A 22523-nucleotide genomic window follows, 5' to 3' on the forward strand; every position below is an offset into this window, starting at 1 on the left:
ATACGATATCACCATAATCAAGATGAGGCCTAATGAAAGATTTATAAATGGTTAGTAGAGATCTCCTAGGCACATGCTTGCGAAGTCGATTAATAAGACCAATTCCTTTATTGGCCTTTTTTATCTTCTCGTCTAGATGGCGATTAAAAGAAAGTTTTGAATCTAAGATTAGACCAAGATGTTTCTGGTACTCACTGGTCGCGATATTAGAATTATTAAAGGAGATTGCTGGAACATTAGGAGGAGTGAGTCTACAGGTAAAATAGACTTCAATGGCTTGCTTAGATGGGTCAGGGTTAAAAGACATCTTCCATTGATGAGCCCAGTCATTTATCCTGGAGAGATATCTGTTAAGTACATCAAGGCTCAAGAGTTGATCAATCACAAGAGAGAATAAAGAGGTATCGTCAGCAAAGATCTTCGGTTTTGACTCAAGGTTTTTTGGAAGATCATTAATATAAATTAAGAAGAACAATGGACCAAGAATCGAGCCTTGAGGTACCCCAGCATTGATTCGCTTCCACTCAGATGTTTTCCCATTCAACACAACTCTCCGATGACTATCGTTAAGAAAGCTGCGAATTAAGGAAAGCAACGGTCCAGTCACCCCATAAGATTTAAGTTTAAAGAGTAAGCCATCGTGCCGCACCCGATCGAATGCCTTTGAAATATCTAAAAACACCCCCCTGGTATCTAGAGAAGGATCTTTGTCAAACCCTGTATAAATATCATGCGTTATGGATAACAACTGAGAAATGCAGGAATCCCCCTCCCGAAAACCAGACTGACAAGGAGAAAAATAAGTTATTGTTTTCAAAATACCTGTAAAGTGTATCGTAAATACACTTTTCATATATTTTTCCAAACACAGGAAGAAGAGACACTGGTCTGTAGTTTTTGGCTATGCTCCTGTCTCCCTTTTTATAGACAGGAACCACGTTACCTTTCTTCCACTGTGATGGGAAGATGCCAGAGTTGATAGAAAGATTGAATATGCTAAGCAAGGGTTTTACTAGAGACTTACCACAGATTCTGATCATACGAGTAGAAATATTATCCCACCCATGGGCTTTGTTAACATTCAAAGAATTAATAATAGACTCGATTTTTTCTTCTTCAAATACAAGATTATCCAGTCTAGAGTTAGTAAGAAATTGTTCAGGTGGCAAAACACTGCCAGTATCGATAAGTGAGCATTGGTTTGAGAAAAAAGAGTTAAAAATATCGGCCTTCTCAGAAACATCACTTACAAGGACGTTTCTTTCATTTCGAATAGGTGGAATTTTCGGGGTTTTACGTACGTTCAGAAACTGCTTCAGAGTAGACCAGTAAATGTTTTTTTTTTATAAAGTCTTTTCATTAAAAGTTAGAACCCCATTAAGTCATTGATATCAAAATCGATTTTAAACTTTTTTAAGCATAGTTGATAATTATATCATATTGGCTCGAAAAAATCTTAGTAATAACTTTGCCGAAAAATAATGCCCCAAACCGGGGTCAAACCTTGTGAGGTTACTGGAGCCGTTGTGTTTGCAGTAGTTGTGTTTGCTGTTGTTGTGTTTGCAGTTGTTGTTGTGTTGGTCGGTGGAGGTGAGTTTGTGGTGGTTGTTGTTGTGGTGGTGGTGGTGGTGGTGGTTGGTGTGGTGGTGGTTGGTGTGGTAGTGGTGGTGGTCGGTGTGGTGGTGATTGGTGTGGTGGTGGTTGGTGTGGTGGTCGGTGGAGGTGAATTTGTGGTGGTTGTTGTTGTGGTGGTGGTGGTGGTTGTGTGGTGGTGGTGTGGTTGTGGTGGTGGTGGTGGTGGTCGGTGTGGTGGTGGTTGGTGTGGTGGTGTTTGGTGTGGTGGTGGTTGGTGTGGTGGTGGTGGTGGTGGTGGTGGTGGTGGTGGTGGTGGTTGTGGTGGTAGTGGTGGTTGTGGTGGTTGTGGTGGTGGTCGGTGGAGGTGGGTTTGGGTCATAAGCTGTATAATTTGCACTGAAACCTTTGCTTTGTTTTGCTTCAGTCTTTGTAGAAGTGAAAGTGACTGTTAATTCGTTCCCATACTCCTGTGCTTCGATTGGTGGAGGATGTGAGTTACAATACAGTAATGGTGGATCTCGTGGGTTAGACGAATGAGCAACAGCGATACGGTTCGTACCACATGCACTTTCACTGCTGTCAGAACTTAAGATAGCCATATCTGGGAATTGTAATTTGATTTTCAAGTTGGGTGCGACTTTGATTTTCCATTGACACGTGTCACCGAATGGGTAGTTTTGTGGATATCCAGGAGATGTAAAAGTTCCTGTCCCGTTTGTCAACGTTTTTGCGTCGCATGCTGTGTGAAAAATATTAGATAGATTTCATAGACACAAAGTTAAGAATGCTTACCTTACTAAAAAGAGATAAAATCTCGAATTGTTGAGTTAAAAATATCTATTATAAGGAGAAAACCTCCAACCCGGAAATTTAAAATCTAGATCTGTTCTAATAGAAATTTGATGTTGATCTTTTCTGAAAAAATTTCCTCATTAAATTTTGTTAAGCCGGAAAAACGTCATATGTTCTTACAATAAATCTTTGTGGCAATCTGTTCTAAACCTTAGTTGCTTTTGGTTTGAAATCAGGTATCTGTATTTGTTTTGAAAATACTTTTAGCTGGCAAGGTAGAACAGATATTTTCCAGAAAACTAAATTTTATTATCTGTTATAGGATAAAAAATATTTCCAGTTGGCAACTCCAGGTTATCAAGGCAATATCAGAAAAAATAAAAGAAGATGTGCTTTGAGGAAACTTACATGCATACAAAGTAGGGAAATTATGTTAAATGCCATTGAAGGAAGGGTATTGGGAAAATGAGCTTGTTGTACCCTTTTATCTTCCCCCTCGCTCTTATAAAATAAAGTCTTTTAAAGATTTCTAAAAGCAGATAAGATTAGGTCAGAAGAACAAAACAAAATCAAATTCTTGTGAATTTCAATTTTGTGAATCTTTATCTTATTATCAAAAAATGTCAGCAAACCTGTAAACCATAAGAAGTCATTGTCTCAGGTAGTCTTAAAAGAAGCGCTTGCTTTGAACCATATAGCCTAATTTGCAGAAATTTAATGAAAGTTAATCTATTCTCTGGTACCAAACAAACTAGAATAGGTGGGTGGATGGAAAAATTCTCAAAACTTAATAAGTAGGAGGGTTGCAATAAAAATGTACTGAGTGGAAAACTTTTGAAAAGGAGGCTGTACAGCAGAATTAGGGTAAAAGAGGGACATTCAAAAGTATCTTCCGAAAAAAAATTAATTAGCAGGGGGACATTTATTAGGTAGAACACAGGGTCGGATACAGGAGGTAGGCTATCTTATTCATGGAGAGTAATTAGTTTCTATATAAGGTAATACGATAATAAAGTGCACTCTCCTCCATTGGTTATAGCCTCCCTCTGTATCCGAGCCTGGAACACCCCTGTCTCACAGCCCCGGTGGAACTTTTTTCTTCAGTGGGGACAAAAATTCTTTTTGTGATCGCAATGGGGATAGAAATTTTATTTTTTCAAGGTTAAAAACCCAGTGGAGATGGAAATTTTGAAGCTTGGAATTTTGAATGGGAATAAAATCAAAGTCAATTTCCCAGTGGGGCTGAAATTCAAGGGTATTTCCCCACCGGGGACGAAATTTTTGCTTAATTTTCCAGTGGGCTGGGGTCTCAACAGGTCTGTGACGCAGGGGTAGGGTAGAGTATGATCTATTTCCTACACTCTTATTTAGAGCTGTGAATAATAGGAGGGTTGAAATTGTTAATTGTAGCTACAATTCCTTGCTTTTAGCAATATTTTTCAGTCAGTGATTTGGACCTTCCTGTTTTTCCTAATGCCGAAATTAGACGAGGTGTGTTGACGTAGACCTTTTCACCTTTCCATCCGCCATATCGAATTACATTAAAGTGAAATCTTGTAGGAGAAAGACTAAATTTGTCTCTCTTGAAACCAAAAATAATGCTCTCGTCTCTTAGAACAAGCCCTTTAAAAACCATAACATTAGGCATAAACTCAAGCTGGAAATCAACAGCAGAGGTGCAGAGTAATTTTCATTTGGCTGACGGTAAATTATTCTCTTAGGAATGGCATAACGACGTCATATACTCAAACCAAAACATTGATTGGACCCCCTGATTTACAGTTGCAAAATACTTAATTTTTTCTAAATATTGCGCTTTGACCTTGTATATCAAAACAGGGGTATAGACGATATCGGCTTTCTGAATTCTCCCCGAATGATTACCCATGATGCATTGTCAGGGTTTGGGTTATCGTCCGTGAATTTTTTTGCGCAATGCATCATGGGTAATCATTCGGGGAGAATTCGGTAAAGCCGATATCGTCTATTATATTTTCTTGCAAGAATGACGTCATAATTACTGTTTTCAATTTGCGTGTTTTGATAGTCTGATGGCCTCAAAAGAAAAAATGCTGTTTAAAAACAAATTCCTAAAAAAGCTTTGTTGTCTTTTGTAAGTATTTGTTTTTGAATTACAAAATTTCATCTTTTATTGTTCTAATGAGTATACAGTAATACTTCTTTATAAGATGCTTTGTTGGTTTTAAAAAATTAGTGTAAACTTTCATATCTTTTTGCATAATTTCCAACTAAATCCAACCACAGCTTTTTTGTTCTTGCCTGCGTTTTTGCATATCCTGTTTTTTCGCATATAATTCAAGATGGCAGATGGAAAAAGGCCAAAAAAGGACTTTTATAAATAGACCAACTTATGGTAAAATCTACCTTGGACAGCTATTCTACAGAAAATCTAATTTTGTTATCTGTGCTACTTTTACTTCACAAAATTGAATCTGTTCTGTTGGTTCTATCTGTGTGCCTGGCTGGAAAAAGACGATTTATATTGTCATTTGTGAAATTTGGCGATCTGTTGTAAAGATCGAAAATTCTTCCCAACATCGAAAGTCATCTAACGTGTTCTCGTTTTCTAGGCAACCCTAGAAAGCTTCAGAACACATCTTTTAAGGAGACAGGGGTATTATCAAGAGCGAATTGATGTAATGCTGTTGCCTAGTGACCCTAGACATTTTCAGAACACATCTCTCGTGGAGAGAAACAAATATCTTACAAGTTTATCTATCTTGGCAAATTGTTTTTCCTAGATTTAGAACACATCAAACCATAATGTAGTGATAAGTTTAGGGAGACAAATAGTGCGATAAAGGTTTCCTAGAAATCAGAACACAAAATTTGTATAAAAAATGAAAGATGACCTTTGGTCTCCTAGAAGATAAGAACACATATTTCTAAAAATTTCTCCACCGTCTACTTCTGCAACATGTCAATATAAAGTTATGAGGCAAAGTTAATAAGTGATTGACCCCAAAATACAGCAGAAAACAGCGTTTTTAGACGTCAATCAGCTTATAAATTAGTTTGATAGCTTTTGACTTAATGATTATTTTTAAGAATTTTTTTACAGTGATGACGTTCAATAATCAAGGATTCACTCCAGTGAAAATGAAAGTTATAGCACTTCTCTACAAGATCTTCATTTTTTTCTTCTTCATTTTCATCTTCGTTTTTAGAATTTTTTCAAAGACTTTTTTATTTTAAATTGTTCCACTCAGTAATATCTTTCCAATGATGCCAAATTTATAAAGATAAAAGAATTCCTTCAAAAGTTATAGTTAAATGAAAAAAGAGTGCATCACACTTATCGTGAATAGACTTTAGTGAATATTTTGTTCAAGCCAGTCTCCTAGTCCTAGGATTTTAAAACATTCATTAGGAGAGGGGCTTATATCGTATCCAAATACGTAACTAAATTGTAAAGCACTGCCTGCATATACAAGGCGTTTTAGTAGCTGGAATCATTAATTTTAACGTTTCTCTGCTTTTAAAAAAAGGTGGTACTAAATCAGCCACTTTCAAACTTCTTATTTTTAGATTTGATTCAGTATATTTGGGGGTAATGACTTTCGACTTCTCCAGCTGTATTTTAATGAACTCTTAAATATAGATTCAAAGATTGAGTTAATTTTCTAAAAGCCACAATAATATCCCTCGCAAAAGTAATTTTAATTAGGGTCAAAATCCCGAAAATTTAATCTTTGAAGATTTTTTTTTCTTTGCTTGACTGATGACCGAGAGGTTAATCGGAGGATAGATTTTCCCAAAAAAGTTTACAACCCGCTTCCATTCATGTAACTGGGAGGGACTGTTTGAATGTAAAAAAAACTTTTATTATCTGTTAATGTACAAAAAGAAAACAGAAAAGCAAAAATGACTCTCACCTCCTTCTATCCCTAAAAGACATAGGGATAGTATTGATGAACCAAATAGAAAGGATAACATGGTGCTCAAGGAGTAAACGAAGTGCAGTCCTTCAAAATCTTCGAAAACGTGCTCTCTACTTATGATCTCGTTTCACTCTCAGGTTTTTATTCATTGTATAAAGTACAAAAAACGTAAAAGAGAAACTTGAAACTTGAAACGTGTTTATGCTTCTCCCTCCCTTTTTTCCATTTTACGCTGAGGTTGTTTGTTTATCGAAAATGAAAGTAGCTACCATTTTCGACAAAAATTACCCTTATTTTGGGCGACAAACTTGGCAACCCAGTACCCCACCCTGCTCGCAATTCTTCAGAGGGCAGTTAAAAATTATAAAATTCTGCATTTGCGACGCATATTTCATTTTCCGTCAGCGGACGCGTAGACCTGATTTAGCGGCCGAAGACCTGAATTAAAAAACCGAAGACTTGATGTCGAATATTTTTTTAACGGCCGAAGACCTGGAAAAAATGAATTGTGAAAATTTGTTATAAATCTTTTTTGCCCCCGTAGCGAGCGCACAGTGAGTGAGGAGGCATTCATAGCTTCACGAAAGATATGGGACAGAAACATGGCGTAGATTTAGAACGCCATGGACAGGGATCTCAAATTTTTGTGTGTTTGTTCCGGCTATAAATATAAATGCTCCGTTATGTTTGCTGCCTGGATAGATTGTCTAACAATAATGCTGTTCTCTTTTAGCGTGCGTGATGGACGACGTTTTTAAGCAGAACTTTTTGTAGAAGTAACAGATCTCTACTTTTCTTGGAAAATGGCGTGAATTGATAGGTCTATTAAGATTTCCTCGACAAATCGAATTGCGCTAAACGCCACCATGTTTGAATAATCGCAATGCAATCTGATTGGCTCTTTTTAAAGTAGCGAAAATTGAATTGTACTGTAGCGCTAAACGTGATTAATCACGTTTTTCGTTTTGGCAGCAGACATATTGGATTTGTCAAAAGCTCTTGGTTTGGTTCTGTAATTACCAAGGTCTCTTCTAGCAGTCACATTGCATTACTTTTTATAAAAATTTATACATAAACTAATGAATTTGTTGACAGTCAAATTATGCAATCTGTCTCCTGTCTTAGACATTCAGATTGACTTATTTTTTGGCTGAACAGTTTGTCCAGGAGCAGGACGTTCAAACTGTCATATGAGTAAGCACCTCCAGTTAGGATAATCAAACACAGTTTGAGTAAGCACCTCTAAGCTGGTTGAAAGTACAAGGGATTGTTTTATTATGATGATATACATGTATATTACTTCCTAATTCAGTTAATCACACTTGCGTATCAAAGGTCAATGCTGCGAAAGCGCTATATCGTTTACTTGACTCACAAGCAAATAAATGCGCCTTAAAACTTCTAAAGGGATTCATGAAAAAATAACCCGGCGCTTTTTAATGAAATTAACATTTTCAAAAACTATGAGAAATTGCCTAAAATATGAGCCATAGATGAACAAATTTGAGCCAAGGCAACCTTGAAAACTAATTTGAAGACCAACTTCTCAAGAAAAAGATCTACGGTGGAGACGCGAAACCCACCTAGATCCGCACACCGTCGGATAGGCTATTTCTCAGAAATTTGAATGAGGTGCTGGACATCAAACACTAACCCATTTACATGTGCGGAATTATTTTACTTTAGCGTATAAACAAGGCCTTAAAAATCGAAGCGCTGTCTCGGGAATTGAATGACAAAATTCGGATTGGTTGATATTTGGCTGCTGCACGTTCGCAATCGGTTATTTTGTCTCACTTTAAATTTTCAAGTTTTGATTAATTGTCTTGGGAACTTGAACTTAATTCAGGTAACTCTCATCCTTGTTGTTGCAAATACGTCCTGTAGATGACTGATGTTGTTTTTTATGAAAGTTTGATATCCTACCCAAAAAACCCTAAAAAAATGAAAGAAATCGGGCGGGCTAAAAAAGAGACCAATTCGCGAAATTTTGTCCACGCGAAAGTTTTAGATTCTCAAGTCGCGAAAAAAGTCCACGAGAAAATAATTAGAGTTTCTGATATAATAATGAAGGTAATAGCACTATTCTACAAGAAGCCGATTTTCTTCTTTTGCATTTTTCCATTTAAGTGAAATTCTTCTTTTTGATAATATTCCGGAGTATCTGTTTAACGAGCATAAAACTACTATCAACTTAGAATTCTAGCTTTTTTTTAATTCTAGCTGCAGATTATGTTGAGGCAGACTTTAATTGAAACACGATCAAATCAAAAGGATACAATCACTTTAAAAAGAATTCCTATCGGCACTAAGAGAACTCCTCGCAACAGACATGCATTATAGCGGCCTTACTTCGGAGGGGCGCTGACGAATAACGATAGGATTTCAGAACACGATTCTTGACATTAGAGATCAGGCTAAATAATCACAAATAGCTATGAATTAGAAAAAGGCAAGAAATTCTACAAAATGCTGCAAATCTGTGTCGAAAATATGAAAGGCCTGCTGCCTGAAAATGGTCTCGAAAAAGGCTGAGATGAATAGAGAGACTCTCGATAAGATAACAAACGTGGGTGGCACAAAGACTACCCAAAGTGACAAATACCTCAACAAGGACACGTCAAAAATTAAAGGTAATGTGCCACCAGAAACTGTATGTATGCCAGAAAGGAAACCTTAACACTGGAAGAAATACAGGTTCTGACTGGCTAGGAATATACACGAAAATCATATGGAAATAAAATACTCACTGTTAAAATTCGCTACCACAACACGACGACCCTCACTCAAGAATACATAAAGAACTTTCTTTTTGTAGAAGAGTAGAAGTGGTAAGACTCGATACTTTTTTTACGGACACCCTGTACAGCAGTAACATGCATCTTTTTCAAGATCTTTATGATAGTTAGAAGTTCCAATTTTCAGAAAAGTATAAATTCAAACTTTTTGGTGGAGTAGAAAAAATTTTCATTGTTTTTTTTTTTTCATTTTCAATAGATATTAGGAAATGAAAGTTGATATAACTTAAGTTTACGTTTCAAATTTTATTCGTGCATTAAATCAAAAAAATCAAAAAGGTCTTAAATACAACAACGGTCACGATGATATAAATACATTAAATCATATGAAAAATGCTTACAAAATGCTAAAAAATCAATACCAAAAATGGAATACAAAAAGCGTTACAAGATTATAAGAATGTTTGTTTTTGTCGGTAAAAATTGTTAAAAAAGTGAAACTGAACAGACGAATTTTGTCAATCAATGCATCTTTAAAAAATGAAAGTAATTCAAAACTGCAAATTTCATTTGCAGCGTGGAAGTTTGTCTATTGGCGTTTAAGTGGAGACAGAATCGTAACCACCACACGCCCGTCTGATGGAGTAAATAACGCCCATATCTTTCTGGTACAAAATGATATCGATGATCAAAAGTACAACCAGAATGACCAGGATGCAAATGACAGCAATGACTCCTTTCGAAAGTTTCGATTGAGGCTTTTGAGTGACAGGTGCTGAAAAGATGAGGTTAAATGTAGAGTGTCTGCATTTAAACATTTTATCCATATATATTCAAAGTTTGTAACAAGTTTTTGAGAAAAGAAATCAGGCCATTAAAAGTAAGAACCCCATAAAGTCATTGAAATCAATATCGATTAAAAACTTTTTTTAAGCATGGTTGACGATTATATCTTATTGAATGGAAAGAACCTTAGTAATAACTTTGCCGAAAAATAATGAACGATATCGGATGAAATAAAGTTTTATTCATTTGACGATCGAATTACAAACCTTGTGAGGTTGCTGGAGTCGTTGTGTTTGAAGGTGTGATTGTTGTGGTTGTGTTAGCAGTTGTTGTTGTGGTGGTTGTTGTAGTGGTGGTCGGTGGAGGTGGGTTTGGGTCATAAGCTGTATAATTTGCACTGAAACCTTTGCTTTGTTTTGCTTCAGTCTTTGTAGAAGTGAAAGTGACTGTTAATTCGTTCCCATACTCCTGTGCTTCGATTGGTGGAGGATGTGAGTTACAATACAGTAATGGTGGATCTCGTGGGTCAGACGAATGAACAACAGCGATACGGTTCGTACCACATGCACCTTCACTGCTGTCAGAACTTAAGATATCCATATCTGGGAATTGTAATTTGATTTTCAAGTTGGGTGCGACTTTGATTTTCCATTGACACGTGTCACCGAATGGGTAGTTTTGTGGATATCCAGGAGATGTAAAAGTTCCTGTCACGTCTGTCAACGTTTTGGCATCGCATGCTGTGTGAAAAATATCAGATAGATTTCATTGAACTAACAATGTTAAAAGTCTAATAATTTCATAGACACAAAGTTAAGAGTCGTTACCTTACTTAAAAGGAGATAAAATCTCGAATTGTTGAGTTGATCTGTTCTAAGGAGAAAACCTCCAACCTAGAAATTTTAAATCTAGATCTGTTCTAATAGAAATCTGATGTTAATCTTTTCTGAGAAAATTTCCTCATAAAATTTTGTTAAGCCGGAAAAACGTCATCTGTTCTTACAATAAATCTTTGTGGTAATCTGTTCTAAACCTTAATTGGTTTTGGTTTGAAATCAGGTATCTGTTCTTATGTTAAAAATTTTAGCTGGCAAGGTAGAACATAAATTTTCCAGAAAACTATATTTTATTATCTGCTCTGGGATAGAAAATATTAGAGCTGGTAACTCCAGGTTATAAAGGCAATGTCAGAAAAAAATAAAAGATACCTTAAGTGGAAAAATTTTGGCGTGGATTTAATCTGGCGATTGGCCAAAATACGATTTTTGGTGGGGATTTAATTTGGCGATAGATCAATTTCGTAAAATTTGGAGGGGATTTAATTTGGCGAATTGGAAATTTCGTCACACTGAAATGGGTGAAAATTACTCAAAAATATACTAAAAAGCTGTGATTTGTACTAGTAATCGTATGGTTTGGAGTGCAATTAACGATTAATCACGAGTAAGAAAGGAGAAAATAGTAATTTATTACTATTTATAAATTACGGTATTTTCTCCTTTGTTACGAGTGATTAATCGTTAATTGCACGACAAAACATACGATTCCGAGGTAATCGTCAGTAAATAATCATTAGTAAATCATAGTTTTTTCAGAAAAAGGGAAAATTTTTGACATTCGAATTCTTTGTTTTCAATTAAAAGAAGCTATTGTAACGTAAAATTTCTTTGTTCTTTTTTATATTGAAGAAAAAAAATGTTTTTTATTATATAGTAAAAAAAAGTCTCTGACACAGGACTTGGGAGAGAAAAGAATAGGGGACAAAAGTGTCCCCCCGCCGAAGAGTGCAAAAAGTGGTAATAGTAATAGTGCAATTAACGATTAATTGCACTCCTCTAAACCAATCAGATTCGAGTAATTTTGCACGGCTGACGATTATCCACATAATTCTCTTTTTCTTAAATTTGGCGGGGATTTAATTTGGCGAATTGTCGAATTTGGAAATTTTGGTTGCCAAATTTTGAAAAAATTCGCCAAATTCGCCAAATTTAATCCCCGCCAAAATTTATCCACTTAAGGTATGTGTTTTGAGGAAACTTACATGCATATAAAGTAGGGAAATTATGTTAAATGCCATTGAAGGAAGGGTATTGGGAAAAGAGCTGACTGTACCCTCTCATCTCTCCCCCTTGCTCTTATAAAATTAGAGCATATTACATATTACATTAGGTCAGAAGAACAAAAAGAAATCAAATTTTTGTATCTTTATCTTTATTTTTCAACAAAAAAAACGTCAGCAAATCTGTAAACGAGAAAATAAAGAAGTAATCCCCTTAAGGTAGGGCTTAAAAGAAGCGCTTGCTTTGAACCATATACAATTTGCAGAAATGTAACGAAAGTTAATCTTGTCTCTGGTCCCTAACAAACTGGAATAAGTGGGATGGATGGAAATATTCTCAAAACTTAATAAGTAGGAGAGTTGCAGTAAAAACGTACTTTTGAAAAGGAGGCCATACAGCAGACTTAGGGCAAAAGAGGTAATCATTTAGACCCTCCTACAGTATAGACCTAACTCTTCATACAAAAATTACGGGAAACGCATGTTTGGACTTTGTACCCTATGCTGCACTCAAGCACTCAAGCCAAAGTCCCGCAAAGGCGGGACAAAAACCAGTTTTTTGAAGTTTGCAAAAGAACGCCACATAGAAGATCTTTCAAATTCAGTATGTGAATAGAGCAGTAAAAAATACAACTTTTCTATTTTTCCTTTTTTTTGCAAAAGTTCTAGGAATGAAAATAAAGGGATAATGATGATTGAAACTATCCATTGATGTCCCGCGGCACTATCGTAAAGCTAGAATCGCTTCGCGTACTCTTCGCTTGAGAAAATGATTGACAGATTGAAGTTTTCACCCGCGCAGGAGTTCGCGGAGCGTTCTCGGCTCAATCCTCGGACCGCGCTAAAAATGGTAGACTGAGCTGTGATAGATCATTTCGATGGAAGTTGTTGGAATGTTTGCAAGGCTCTTGACAGAAAATCGTTTGTTTTATTGTCAATGATGACAGTGCGGTTATTAATTTTGTTAGATCTGACAAATTGATGTTTGTAAGTGCACTTTATAGTTTTGATTCCCATTGAAGAATCATATTCTGGTTTTCATGTTATTAGATGCTGTTTTAGAGCTTTAGGTCTACACTGTCCTATTTTTCCTAATGGCAAAATTAGATGAGGTATGTTGACATAGACCTTTTTCTCTTATTAAATTGTATTAAAAGTATAATCTTGTAGGAGAAAGACTAAATTTGCCTCTCTTGAAAACTCTCTTCTCTTAGAACAAACCCTCTGAAAAAACCATAACATTAGACATAAACTTAAGCTAAAATTCGACAGCAAAGGTGCAGAGTAATATTTGGCAGAGTAAAATTCAGCCATTTAAAGCACAGTGTGCTTATACTTACTATGTTTGCTACATTGTCTCGAGGCTAAAAAAAGTGCGAAAAGACACAAAAGCCATTTTTTATTAAGTGACGTTATGATTTTTTGATTGCCGCAGCGTACAGGAACTTGCCAAATGTTCCTAACTGACTTTTACTTCAGAAAATTGAATCTGTTCTGTTAGTTCTATCTGTGCCTGGCTGAAAAAAGACGATTAATATTGTCATTTGTGACAATTTGTCATTTTTTATTGTCGTGGTTAGGCAGAGGATACATTATCAGAAAGGATAAAACCCGCTTCCATTCATGTAACTGGGAGGGATGGAACTGTTTCCGCTGTTTGGATGTAAAAAAAATGTAAAAAACTTAATATTATACCGTGAGAGGTCCTAAATCCGACACCCCTGCCTAATTCCGACCCCCCCAAATATAACTGTTATGAAAAAAAATTCTATGTTTAAAAACATTCCCTCTCCAAGTTGACAATAAACTATTGCTAGAACTCTCGAAACAAAACATCTCATTACTTTTTATGATGCTTTTACTACTGTTGTCATTTATGACGTTCTGCATATTGCAATAAAAAAATATGTTTTGTTATAAGAAGCAATTATTGTTATTTGGTTCAATTGGTTCAGTGTATCAAATCTCTCAGTTTAGTTGACACTTTGGTATCTTCGTTGCGTCACAGCGAAAGGTTTGTTTTTATTTTAGTTTGTATCTTTGAAAGACCCCATCGGATTTAGGCAGTGGTGTCGGATTTAGGACCTCTCACGGTATCTATTATACAAAAAAAAAAGAAAAGCAAAAATGACCTCACCTCCTTCTATCCCTAAAAGACATAGGGATAGTATTGATGAACCAAGTAGAAAGGATAACATGGTGCTCAAGGAGTAAACGAAGTGCAGTCCTTGATAATCTTCGAATATGTGTTTATGCTTGTCCCTCCCCTTTTCCTCTTTTATGCTGAGGTTGCTTGTTTATCGAAAACGAAAGTAGCTACCATTTTCGACAAAGATTACGTCATGTTAATTCAAAAGACCGGGCGCGGGCGGTCCCTTATTTTTGGCGGCAAGCCTTGCAATCCAGTACCCCGCCCTAATCCCAATTCTTCATAGGGCGGTTGAAAAAATATAAAGTTTTGTATCTGCGACAGGGTCCAATTTTCGCCGGTGAGGGGTCCACTATTGATATAAAATTTGCCCTACATTAAAAAAAAATTGTGTAAATTAAAACCTAGTCTGTACACTCTCAAACCGGATATCTACGGCTAATTTCAAAATTCATTGCCGTAGACGTAGAGTAGTATTAACATTATATCCGGGGGGGGGGGGGGGGGGTACTTAGGCAAAATGGGTGCCAGGTATGTGCGAGCCATAAGGGTTCCTTTTCTCATTCCTCAAAAGTCTCTCAAAGGGGTACAAATTCAAAAGTTAGTCTCTGAAAAGGGTCCCAAAATCACAAAAATCAAAAATTTCTCTCTCAAAAAGGGTCACGATTTCCAAGAATTTTGACCAAAATTTGGTGAAAATCAAACCAAAATTTGGAAAAAATGGACCAAAATTTAAGAAAAAGTCTCTCAAAGGGTCCCAAAATCACCAAAATTTTGTCTCTCAAAGGGTCGATTTTCGATTTTCGGCTCGGATATACCCATCACCTCGCAAACCTAGTACCCCCCGGGCATTATATCTATTCATCTATGACTATGGTATTAATTACGCTACGATAATCGTGAGATACACTCTGGTACAGAGTAATAAAAACCAGATTGGTCATATACTGTGAGTATCACACAGCTTGAATGACTATCTGTACATCCACCACAGGGTATACACAGTCAAGTGTTTTTAGGATGAGAAATAAGTGGCTTCATTCAGAGGGGGGGAAGCATTTAGTACACGACACCCATGACACTTAGTACCGTGGTGGGTCCATTTTTCAAATTTTCAAAATGCAGTTAGTACACCAGTGTACTAACTGCCAAAAGGGGTGGTGTATATTTTCAAATTTGCAAAATACAGTTAGTACACCTGTGTACTAACTGCCGAAAGGGGTGGTGTATACAGAATTTTGGAAGAAAAAAGGTGTATTAACTGTTTTCAAAACGAGAATTTTAAACTAGATTTCTCAGATTTTTACTGTTATCAGTTTATGAGAGGTTTATGGTTCTATCTTTTATATGTATCTTCTTTCTAGGACAGTCAGGAATACCTTTTAACAGCTTGACACATGGTATTCAAAATAAAACATTCGAATTTGAAAATTTCGAACTTTCGAACGTTTTCTGTTTTGTTTTGGTAATCCGATCATCCGATCCATAATCGGGAAAAATAGAAAATTATCTAAAGATGGTGGATAAGTTGCTGAACAAACATGCTGTGTTTTCTGTCTAAAAATGTTTCTGGAAAGTCATTATTGTCACTTTAACTAGGTTACGTTAGAAACTGGTTAAAACTACTTTTTTCCTCAGTTTCATCGACCTGGTAAAGACAGGTAAAAACGTAAAAATACACCTCATAAAACCTCCCTGGGGTGTGAAATTCACCTGGAATGCACCGTAGAGAGACGGCTCCATATCTTTGGGGGGTGGTATATATATTGAGCAAGGTCAAAGACAGTTAGTACACGGTGTACTAAGTGACAGGTGGTGGTGGTGGGGTACAGATTTTTCCAAAAATCAGTTAGTACACAATAGTGTTCTGTACTAACTGCTTGCTTCATTTCCTATCCAAAAGTTTCGGATCTAGCCCTTTCGGTACCGTGAGTATCACAGCTCGAATAAATTAATATTTTCTCTCTGAAAACTTAACCTCTGATACTCAGGGTACCCTTTCGGAGCTTTAAAATCAATGGAGTGGACGACGATTTCCAGGGCGTGCGGGGGTAATCCAGGGAACTTTTGTCATTTTCCAGAGGATATCCACACATTTTAAAAAGAACTATTTTCGGCTTGAAAAGGTTCGTCCTTCCATCCATGGAAATTGAATAGAACAGCCCAGTGCAATATATGCAAGGTTACGCGAATCTTTGAAGGCTTTATGATTTCTTTGGGGTCTAACCATGAAGAAGAAAATTATTTTTCCATACCATAAGTGTGTATAGGCACCTAAAAAGTATAGGTTTTATGACCTTAAATTCAATTGTTTATATCTCTAGGTCCGAAAAACTTGATTTTTTGAAGGGATTTTTGATAAAATTTTGAATATAACGTTTTACGAAACTTTGCGATAATTGAAATTCTCGAAATTAGGTATCTTATGAAAGTCCATTTATAAGAAGTTGTTAAAAAGTAAATTATACAATATTGAATTAAGTTTGGTGGGGCTAAGAGAGCCCAAAGCGCAACTTTGTAGGCTTTTAAGGGGCATCCACGGGTATAGGGAGACAATATTTTCTCATGTTTGTGCCTTTTTACGCATAATTATGAATGTTGATTGATTCCCAGTTAGGGTCGCAAAACACCAGAACAACAAAATCAGTCCCTCGTAGGGTGCCTTTTTGGAAAAATTTTGAAAAAAGTAAAACATTTGAGAAAATTTTTGAAAAAAGTCCCACGTAGGGTCCATTTTTCGAACCTCAGCGGAGCACCCCCATCAGTGGCAAGGGTAGTACCGGGGTTGCCGAAATACACATTATTAGCACTATTCTTTGATTCATTTTAAAAGTAGTTATTTGACATTTTTCGATTTTTTCTCAAAAAACATTTCGCGGAGAATACAATATAAGCAGTTTATGGTTGTGGAGATCAAGCAGCAAGGGTAACAATCGTCATTTGGTGAAAGAAAGAGAAAAATGAGTTTGTCATTGAGCACCCCTCTTCCATAAAATCATAAAATTTTTACAAAATCTAAAAGAACAAATTTATTTTTCTACACCCTACAAGAATATAGAAATAATTTACAAAGAAGATTGACTATGAAGACAGGCTAATGACTAGTGATGAACTTCAGCCTGTGCACCTCCTTCCACGTGATTTTCGTCTTCGTGCTGGAGTAAAAGAAAGAATTAAAAGAGGTTAGAATGAAAAGATTTGCGACAAACTGTTTAAATGGACCACGCCTTATTAAGCGATAAACTGAACACTGACCAGAATCTCTTATTTGGTTGAACTTATGGGCATCAGCAGCACTAGACCGAGGGGCTGGTACTCGGGCAAAATTGCGAGATTATGTATCGGAGATATTCTACGGCTACGGTTGCGGGGCTGCCTGAAAGGGTCGTCAACAAAGGCGACATGTCGTTGTCTACTTTGCTCCGTACGGGAAAAACACCAAAACACCGTATAAGCAAAGTCGACATAATGCCGTACGTCAAATATCGAACTTTCACCCGCCATTACTTGCCTTACTCGCCATTTCCCTCGCCACTTTAGCCGTAGCCGTAGAGAATTCCAGATACATAATCTCGCTAATGAGTATCGGGTACGTGCAAGCTATAAGGGTTCCTTTTTACATCCTCGGAAGTTTCTCACAGGGGTACAAAAACCGCAAATTAGCAATGGAGTCTTTTTAAAGGTCCTAAAATTACGATAATAAATTCTCGTAATTTGGATTAAATTTGAAATTTTTGATTGTTTGAAAATTGGGAAAAATAGTCCCTCAGAGGGCAAAATTTTCGAAATACAGTCTCTCAAATCTTTGACTCGAACAACATACCCGTCACCTCATAAACCTAATCCCCCCGAGCACCAGTAGTAACAGTCGCGCTACTTAAAATGTCAAGATCTTTTACTTACATGTCCTTCTTGTTCCGATAACAATCGTTCGTATTCTTTATATTCTTCATCGCTAAATTGTTCTTCTTCAGTCAAAGGTTTCCATTCTTCATCTTTATCGAAATCTGTGTCTTTTGTTTCCGCAATGAACTCGTCGTATGAAACTAATCCATCCTTATCCGTGTCCATCTGACAGATTGGAAAGAAAATACATTAGTATAATATACTCCTTAGTGTATGGAAATAAACCAAGATGAAACCAAGAGGGTTGCTTTTATTTAAGTCACTCTGTAATATCTAGAAACTGGGAGACCATGAATAATTTGATATCCCAAAATAAAACAACATCAGTACTTGACTCTTTCAGTCAAAGGACCACGTGAGCGGTCCCCAGATATTTCACCTTTGACGGGCTAAGATTCATAAGGTTTCCTGGGCTCATTGAAGATTGTAAATTTTTTTTTTTTAAGTGCAAAAGTTCTGGGACAGAACGGGTTAAGATTTTAGAAAAGATTTTGAACATGAACATCCACTACACGATACAAGTCTGCTCAAGTCGAACTTGCAAGAACGCAACTTCGATAAAAAGGTCTTATTGAAACAGATTGAAATACTGATTTATAGTAATTCAAATGTATTTTAGGGCTAATTAAATGGTTACATTTTTCAAGACGTGTTCTCTCATTCTTTCCATTTCTTCTTCTCTCTCTTGTTTATCAGTATTTGGGTCTGATTCATTGTACACCTTGTCCAACTGAAAGAAAACGAATAGGAAAAAATATTAGCTACGAAGAAGCAATCATGTTATTTACAGACTATCTTAATAAAAACTGCTTGTAAATATTATCTTGACTAACGAATACTTCATATTAAAGTAAAATGACCAAAATTTAAGTCAACTTGATTAGCGCAGTAACATAACAAAAGTTAATCTTTATTCACTATAAACAATTATATAAAAGACATTACATTATGTTAACGAGGCTTAAGAGTGTTTTCTCAAGAGAGAGACTATTTTGGAAATCTTAGATACTAACTTTTAGATCATTATAAATAAGTCACCTCCAAAATTAGAATTATTATCTTTTTTTAATAAAAAATGAAATATCATTAAAATTAGAAATATTTTTAAGATTAAAATTTACTCACGTCATTTAAGAACATTGTTTCAAGTTCGTAGGTGTCCAAGTGTCCGTCATTATTTTTGTCTGTGTAAGCAAGACAAGTCAGTAAATAAGTCAAGTGTTAATTTACAACCCAGCATTGTAAGAAAACGTCTGAAATTAGAGTGATGTGATTACCTAGTGCATGCAATGTTTTGTGTGATGGATTTTTTAAAAACTTTCAAAGGTTATTAGATTAATAATTAATTTTTAATAAGTTTTCCAAAGTTGCACTGTGCCTTCCTTAATTAATTTGAAAGGGATTATCAGATGGTTTGAGATATGTCCTACAGTATGATTCCTTCCATACTCATGATGAGTAAAAGACTTTTTGTCGAATTCTTTTCCAAAGTTGTATGAAAATTTGTCATTTCTTAAATCGAGATCTAGGCAATTCTTTGTAAAAGTAAAAAAAACTTAATCATAATATGAAGTTAAGGAAAAAGGATTAAAGGTTTTCCACAGGTCCATGGAGGGATCTACAGGCCAAATATCTCAAACCATATGGTTATGCCTTTAAGATTGATACAGTATTTTTTAAAGATTTTTCTTCGGATTTAAGTTTTAAATTTTTGATGGATTGCAGTTTTTGATTTTATATTTTGAATTAGATTACTTCAATATTAGGGCCTATTAGGTTAGGGTAACATTTTATTCATTAATGATTAGAGTTTAGTTTTTTTTTCATTCTTTAAATTAGTCATCATAAATTGGTAAGTAGCTGTTCTACACTTGTAACTACTCTATTTCTGGTGACTGGTAATCTGTTTGGTTTATTCTGAATGAATTTTTTAGGCCCCTACTTACATCAGATAAAAAGAATGTTTCCAATTCATAAGTGTCCAAATAGCCGTCACCATTTTTGTCTAGAAAATGCAATCGAGGAAAACTTAAGAAAACAATCTTTAAGACAGAAAAGAATAATATATTTTTTTTAATATAATGAATTGTTATTTGTGTTGATTTTACTTCATCACCTTTTTAAAATATGTTCTGTATTTGTTTACATCAACATTATCGAAAGCAGGTTGTTATTTGAAATAATTATAATCTAATTGTTGAAAAGCGTAAAGTTATTTTGTGGGATTTCCTTCATAATTCTTGATTGGATGGCGGTAATGATAGTTTATGATAAGGAAGTGATTTATTAAGAGGAGGAAGAGTTAAGATGTATAAGGAACATGCTTGTGTGAAATGAGACGTGTATATAAGTTGTTTATTGAATAATATCAACCCGATTTTGAAATATCCCAAGAACAATTTTGCATTACTCGTTTAAAAGTTTCAATGAAAAAAAAACTGATACAAGAAATATCTATTCAAGATATAACCTCCTTAGAAATTGACGAAAAAGACAAAAGTGCTTTAAAAAGATTCTTTCCAAGGTTCTTTTTTAATTAATCTTTTCAAATTGAGATATGTTTTTTTTAAATGAAAGTCGTTACCGTGTAAATTGAAGAAAGTTCGTGGATCGAAACTATCAGGATCTAGACCATCTTCCTTTTCCCAGACCTCTTCTAATTGTTTCTTATGTCCCTATGAAAAAGAACGAAAAAGAAAAAAATGATCAAATCAGCTGAATAAACATTGAAATGTTAGTCAAGTCAAACATTTGAACAATAAATGATTTTTTCTTCACCATTTCTTTAGGCTTGTAGTGTATTTACTTATCTAGTTATAAGAATCCAAAGAAATACTGAAAAGCATTTAAAACTTTATATAATTTTAAAATCATCCTCACAGGTTCATGCATTGATTCATGTTTTTGTTCATGATGTTGTTTGTATTCCTCATCATCCTTTTTGCGTTCTTCTTCACTCATATTTTTTTGTTTTTCTCTTCGCTCGTGTTCTTTATCCATTTCATGTTTCTTAAAGTCTTCTTTTCGTTTTTTGTCTTGTTCACTCATCATATCGTTGTGCTTAAAGAAAATTTCATGATCATTTGCTAAAACCACATCACGAAAAAGTTAAATCTTCAAGAGTAAACCTGCTTTAAAATTAAATTATTTTAAAATCCAACAAAAAGAAAAAGATATACAAAAATAAAGAAGTCTTACCTTTGACAAAAGTTTCTTTAAATCTGCCATCTCGAAGGAATCCTTGTTATCATGATGGATTGGGTTCCAATAATTGCGCTCAATACCTGCCATGTGATCTTTCTTTTGACGAACCAAATCCCGCTGATATTCAACTTCCATTCGCTTAATTTCATCAAGTTTCCGCCTATAAATTTATAATCATTTGAGAGCTGATGAAAGAGTAAGATAATAGTTTTAAGCCAAGTAAGCTTGAACTGGTAAGGTATAAAAAAGTAAAACATGTTGAATCAGGTCAAAAAAAGCTGCTCTTGTGTGGAAAATTTCAATAGTGAACCAGATTCTGCAAGCAAAACAAAGTTTTTACCTGATACTGACATCAACCTCTGGGAAGAAATCAGCAATTTTTCCACTTTTAATATCATCTTCCGAAGCATTATTTAACTTTGCTTTGAATTTAGCATCTTTTTCTAGTTCACCAACAATTTGTGTTAAATATCTGAAATATTCCTGATCTTGAGCTTGTTCGTGTGATAAACCGTCTGTATTTCCTCTCATGTTATCTTGAAACTCTTTCTTTTCCTTTTCAACTGGTGGAGCAACATGTTGCTGAACCAAACCAAATATCAGAAGGATGACCAAACTAAATTTATTCATTTTTTATGTTTTTTTTTGTCACCTGAAAAAGAATTCAAAATTTCAAAGCTAAGACAGTTGTGCAAGTAAAAATTCTATTTCAAATCATGCTTGCTATCATTTTCCAGGGCTTGCCCAGTTTAAGAATAACACTACTGCATTATTCTACTACTTAGCTTTATGGTTGTTTCGCCCACATATTAGACATTGCAATTCAAACAGGAGAGGAGGTAAATAGGGTTTTGAGAATCACAAGCCACAGGAATGTTAGAATGGTTGATTAAAGAATAAGATTTTTTGGTCACATTTGAGACAAAAGTGGGTTGATTGACTAAGGAAGGACAAGTAAGACATCTTCTTAAATGAGAAGCAGTCTGACCGGTTGGTTGTTTCCCATTGGCAGATGGTAAAGATGTGGAAGGACTTCCTTCTTCCGCTGAACCAACTACTACGGCCTTACCCGGGCAAAAAGCAGCCAACCTCCTGGGGCGGTTCCAACCATCCCCAGGGGAAGTCACCCGTCAGATGTTGTTAAAATGAAAGTGTGGAGAGGAAGGAAAGGAAGATCAAGGGCAAGAAGAAGTGAAGAGAAGAGGTCACAATGTCTAAAGGAACCTATGGATCCTGCAAAAGAAAGTTTAAGAGGGAGGAATGCCTCAACACTGCATAAACAAGACTAATGATAGAATCTTCACTAATGGTGAAGATCAGAGATCTGACCTCAAGGAGAGAAAGTGTTAAAAATACTAAATAAAATAAAGATGAAACATAAAAAGGCACTAATATTTTTATAATTATACGTT

The 22523-nt window shown here is 35.4% G+C and overlaps 3 protein-coding genes across 4 annotated transcripts; all 3 read right to left on the reverse strand.

Annotated features, from left to right (window-relative positions):
• Positions 1-236: 236 nt before the first annotated feature.
• Positions 237-6416, reverse strand: LOC136807087 (dual specificity protein kinase shkD-like). The gene is made up of 4 exons (XM_067063657.1): positions 6264-6416; positions 1504-2314; positions 503-575; positions 237-251 (listed from the first exon to the last, which is right to left on the reverse strand). Exons 1-4 carry the CDS (start codon positions 6322-6324, stop codon positions 237-239), a joined length of 960 nt encoding a protein of 319 aa, XP_066919758.1. The 5' UTR covers positions 6325-6416.
• Positions 6417-9298: 2882 nt separating this feature from the next.
• On the reverse strand, positions 9299-14145 carry LOC136807137 (protein SpAN-like). The gene is made up of 3 exons (XM_067063716.1): positions 13990-14145; positions 10060-10533; positions 9299-9782 (listed from the first exon to the last, which is right to left on the reverse strand). The coding sequence occupies exons 1-3, from the start codon at positions 14048-14050 to the stop codon at positions 9607-9609; spliced, it is 711 nt and encodes a 236-aa protein (XP_066919817.1). The 5' UTR covers positions 14051-14145; the 3' UTR covers positions 9299-9606.
• A 2821-nt stretch (positions 14146-16966) lies between these two features.
• On the reverse strand, positions 16967-21761 carry LOC136807136 (nucleobindin-2-like). Of its 2 annotated transcripts, none has more exons than XM_067063714.1 (8): positions 21452-21761; positions 21106-21271; positions 20788-20967; positions 20492-20582; positions 19033-19091; positions 18545-18637; positions 17905-18072; positions 16967-17156 (listed from the first exon to the last, which is right to left on the reverse strand). In XM_067063714.1, exons 1-8 carry the CDS (start codon positions 21739-21741, stop codon positions 17103-17105), a joined length of 1101 nt encoding a protein of 366 aa, XP_066919815.1. In that variant the 5' UTR covers positions 21742-21761; the 3' UTR covers positions 16967-17102. The 2 variants fall into 2 exon arrangements, with proteins under 2 accessions (XP_066919815.1, XP_066919816.1); XM_067063715.1 differs by lacking the exon at positions 19033-19091 and adding an exon at positions 19854-19912.
• Positions 21762-22523: the final 762 nt, after the last annotated feature.

The sequence above is a fragment of the Clytia hemisphaerica genome, unplaced genomic scaffold (genome assembly GCF_902728285.1).
Source record: "Clytia hemisphaerica strain Z4C2 unplaced genomic scaffold, Clytia hemisphaerica genome assembly, whole genome shotgun sequence".
Classification (NCBI taxonomy): domain Eukaryota; kingdom Metazoa; phylum Cnidaria; class Hydrozoa; order Leptothecata; family Clytiidae; genus Clytia; species Clytia hemisphaerica.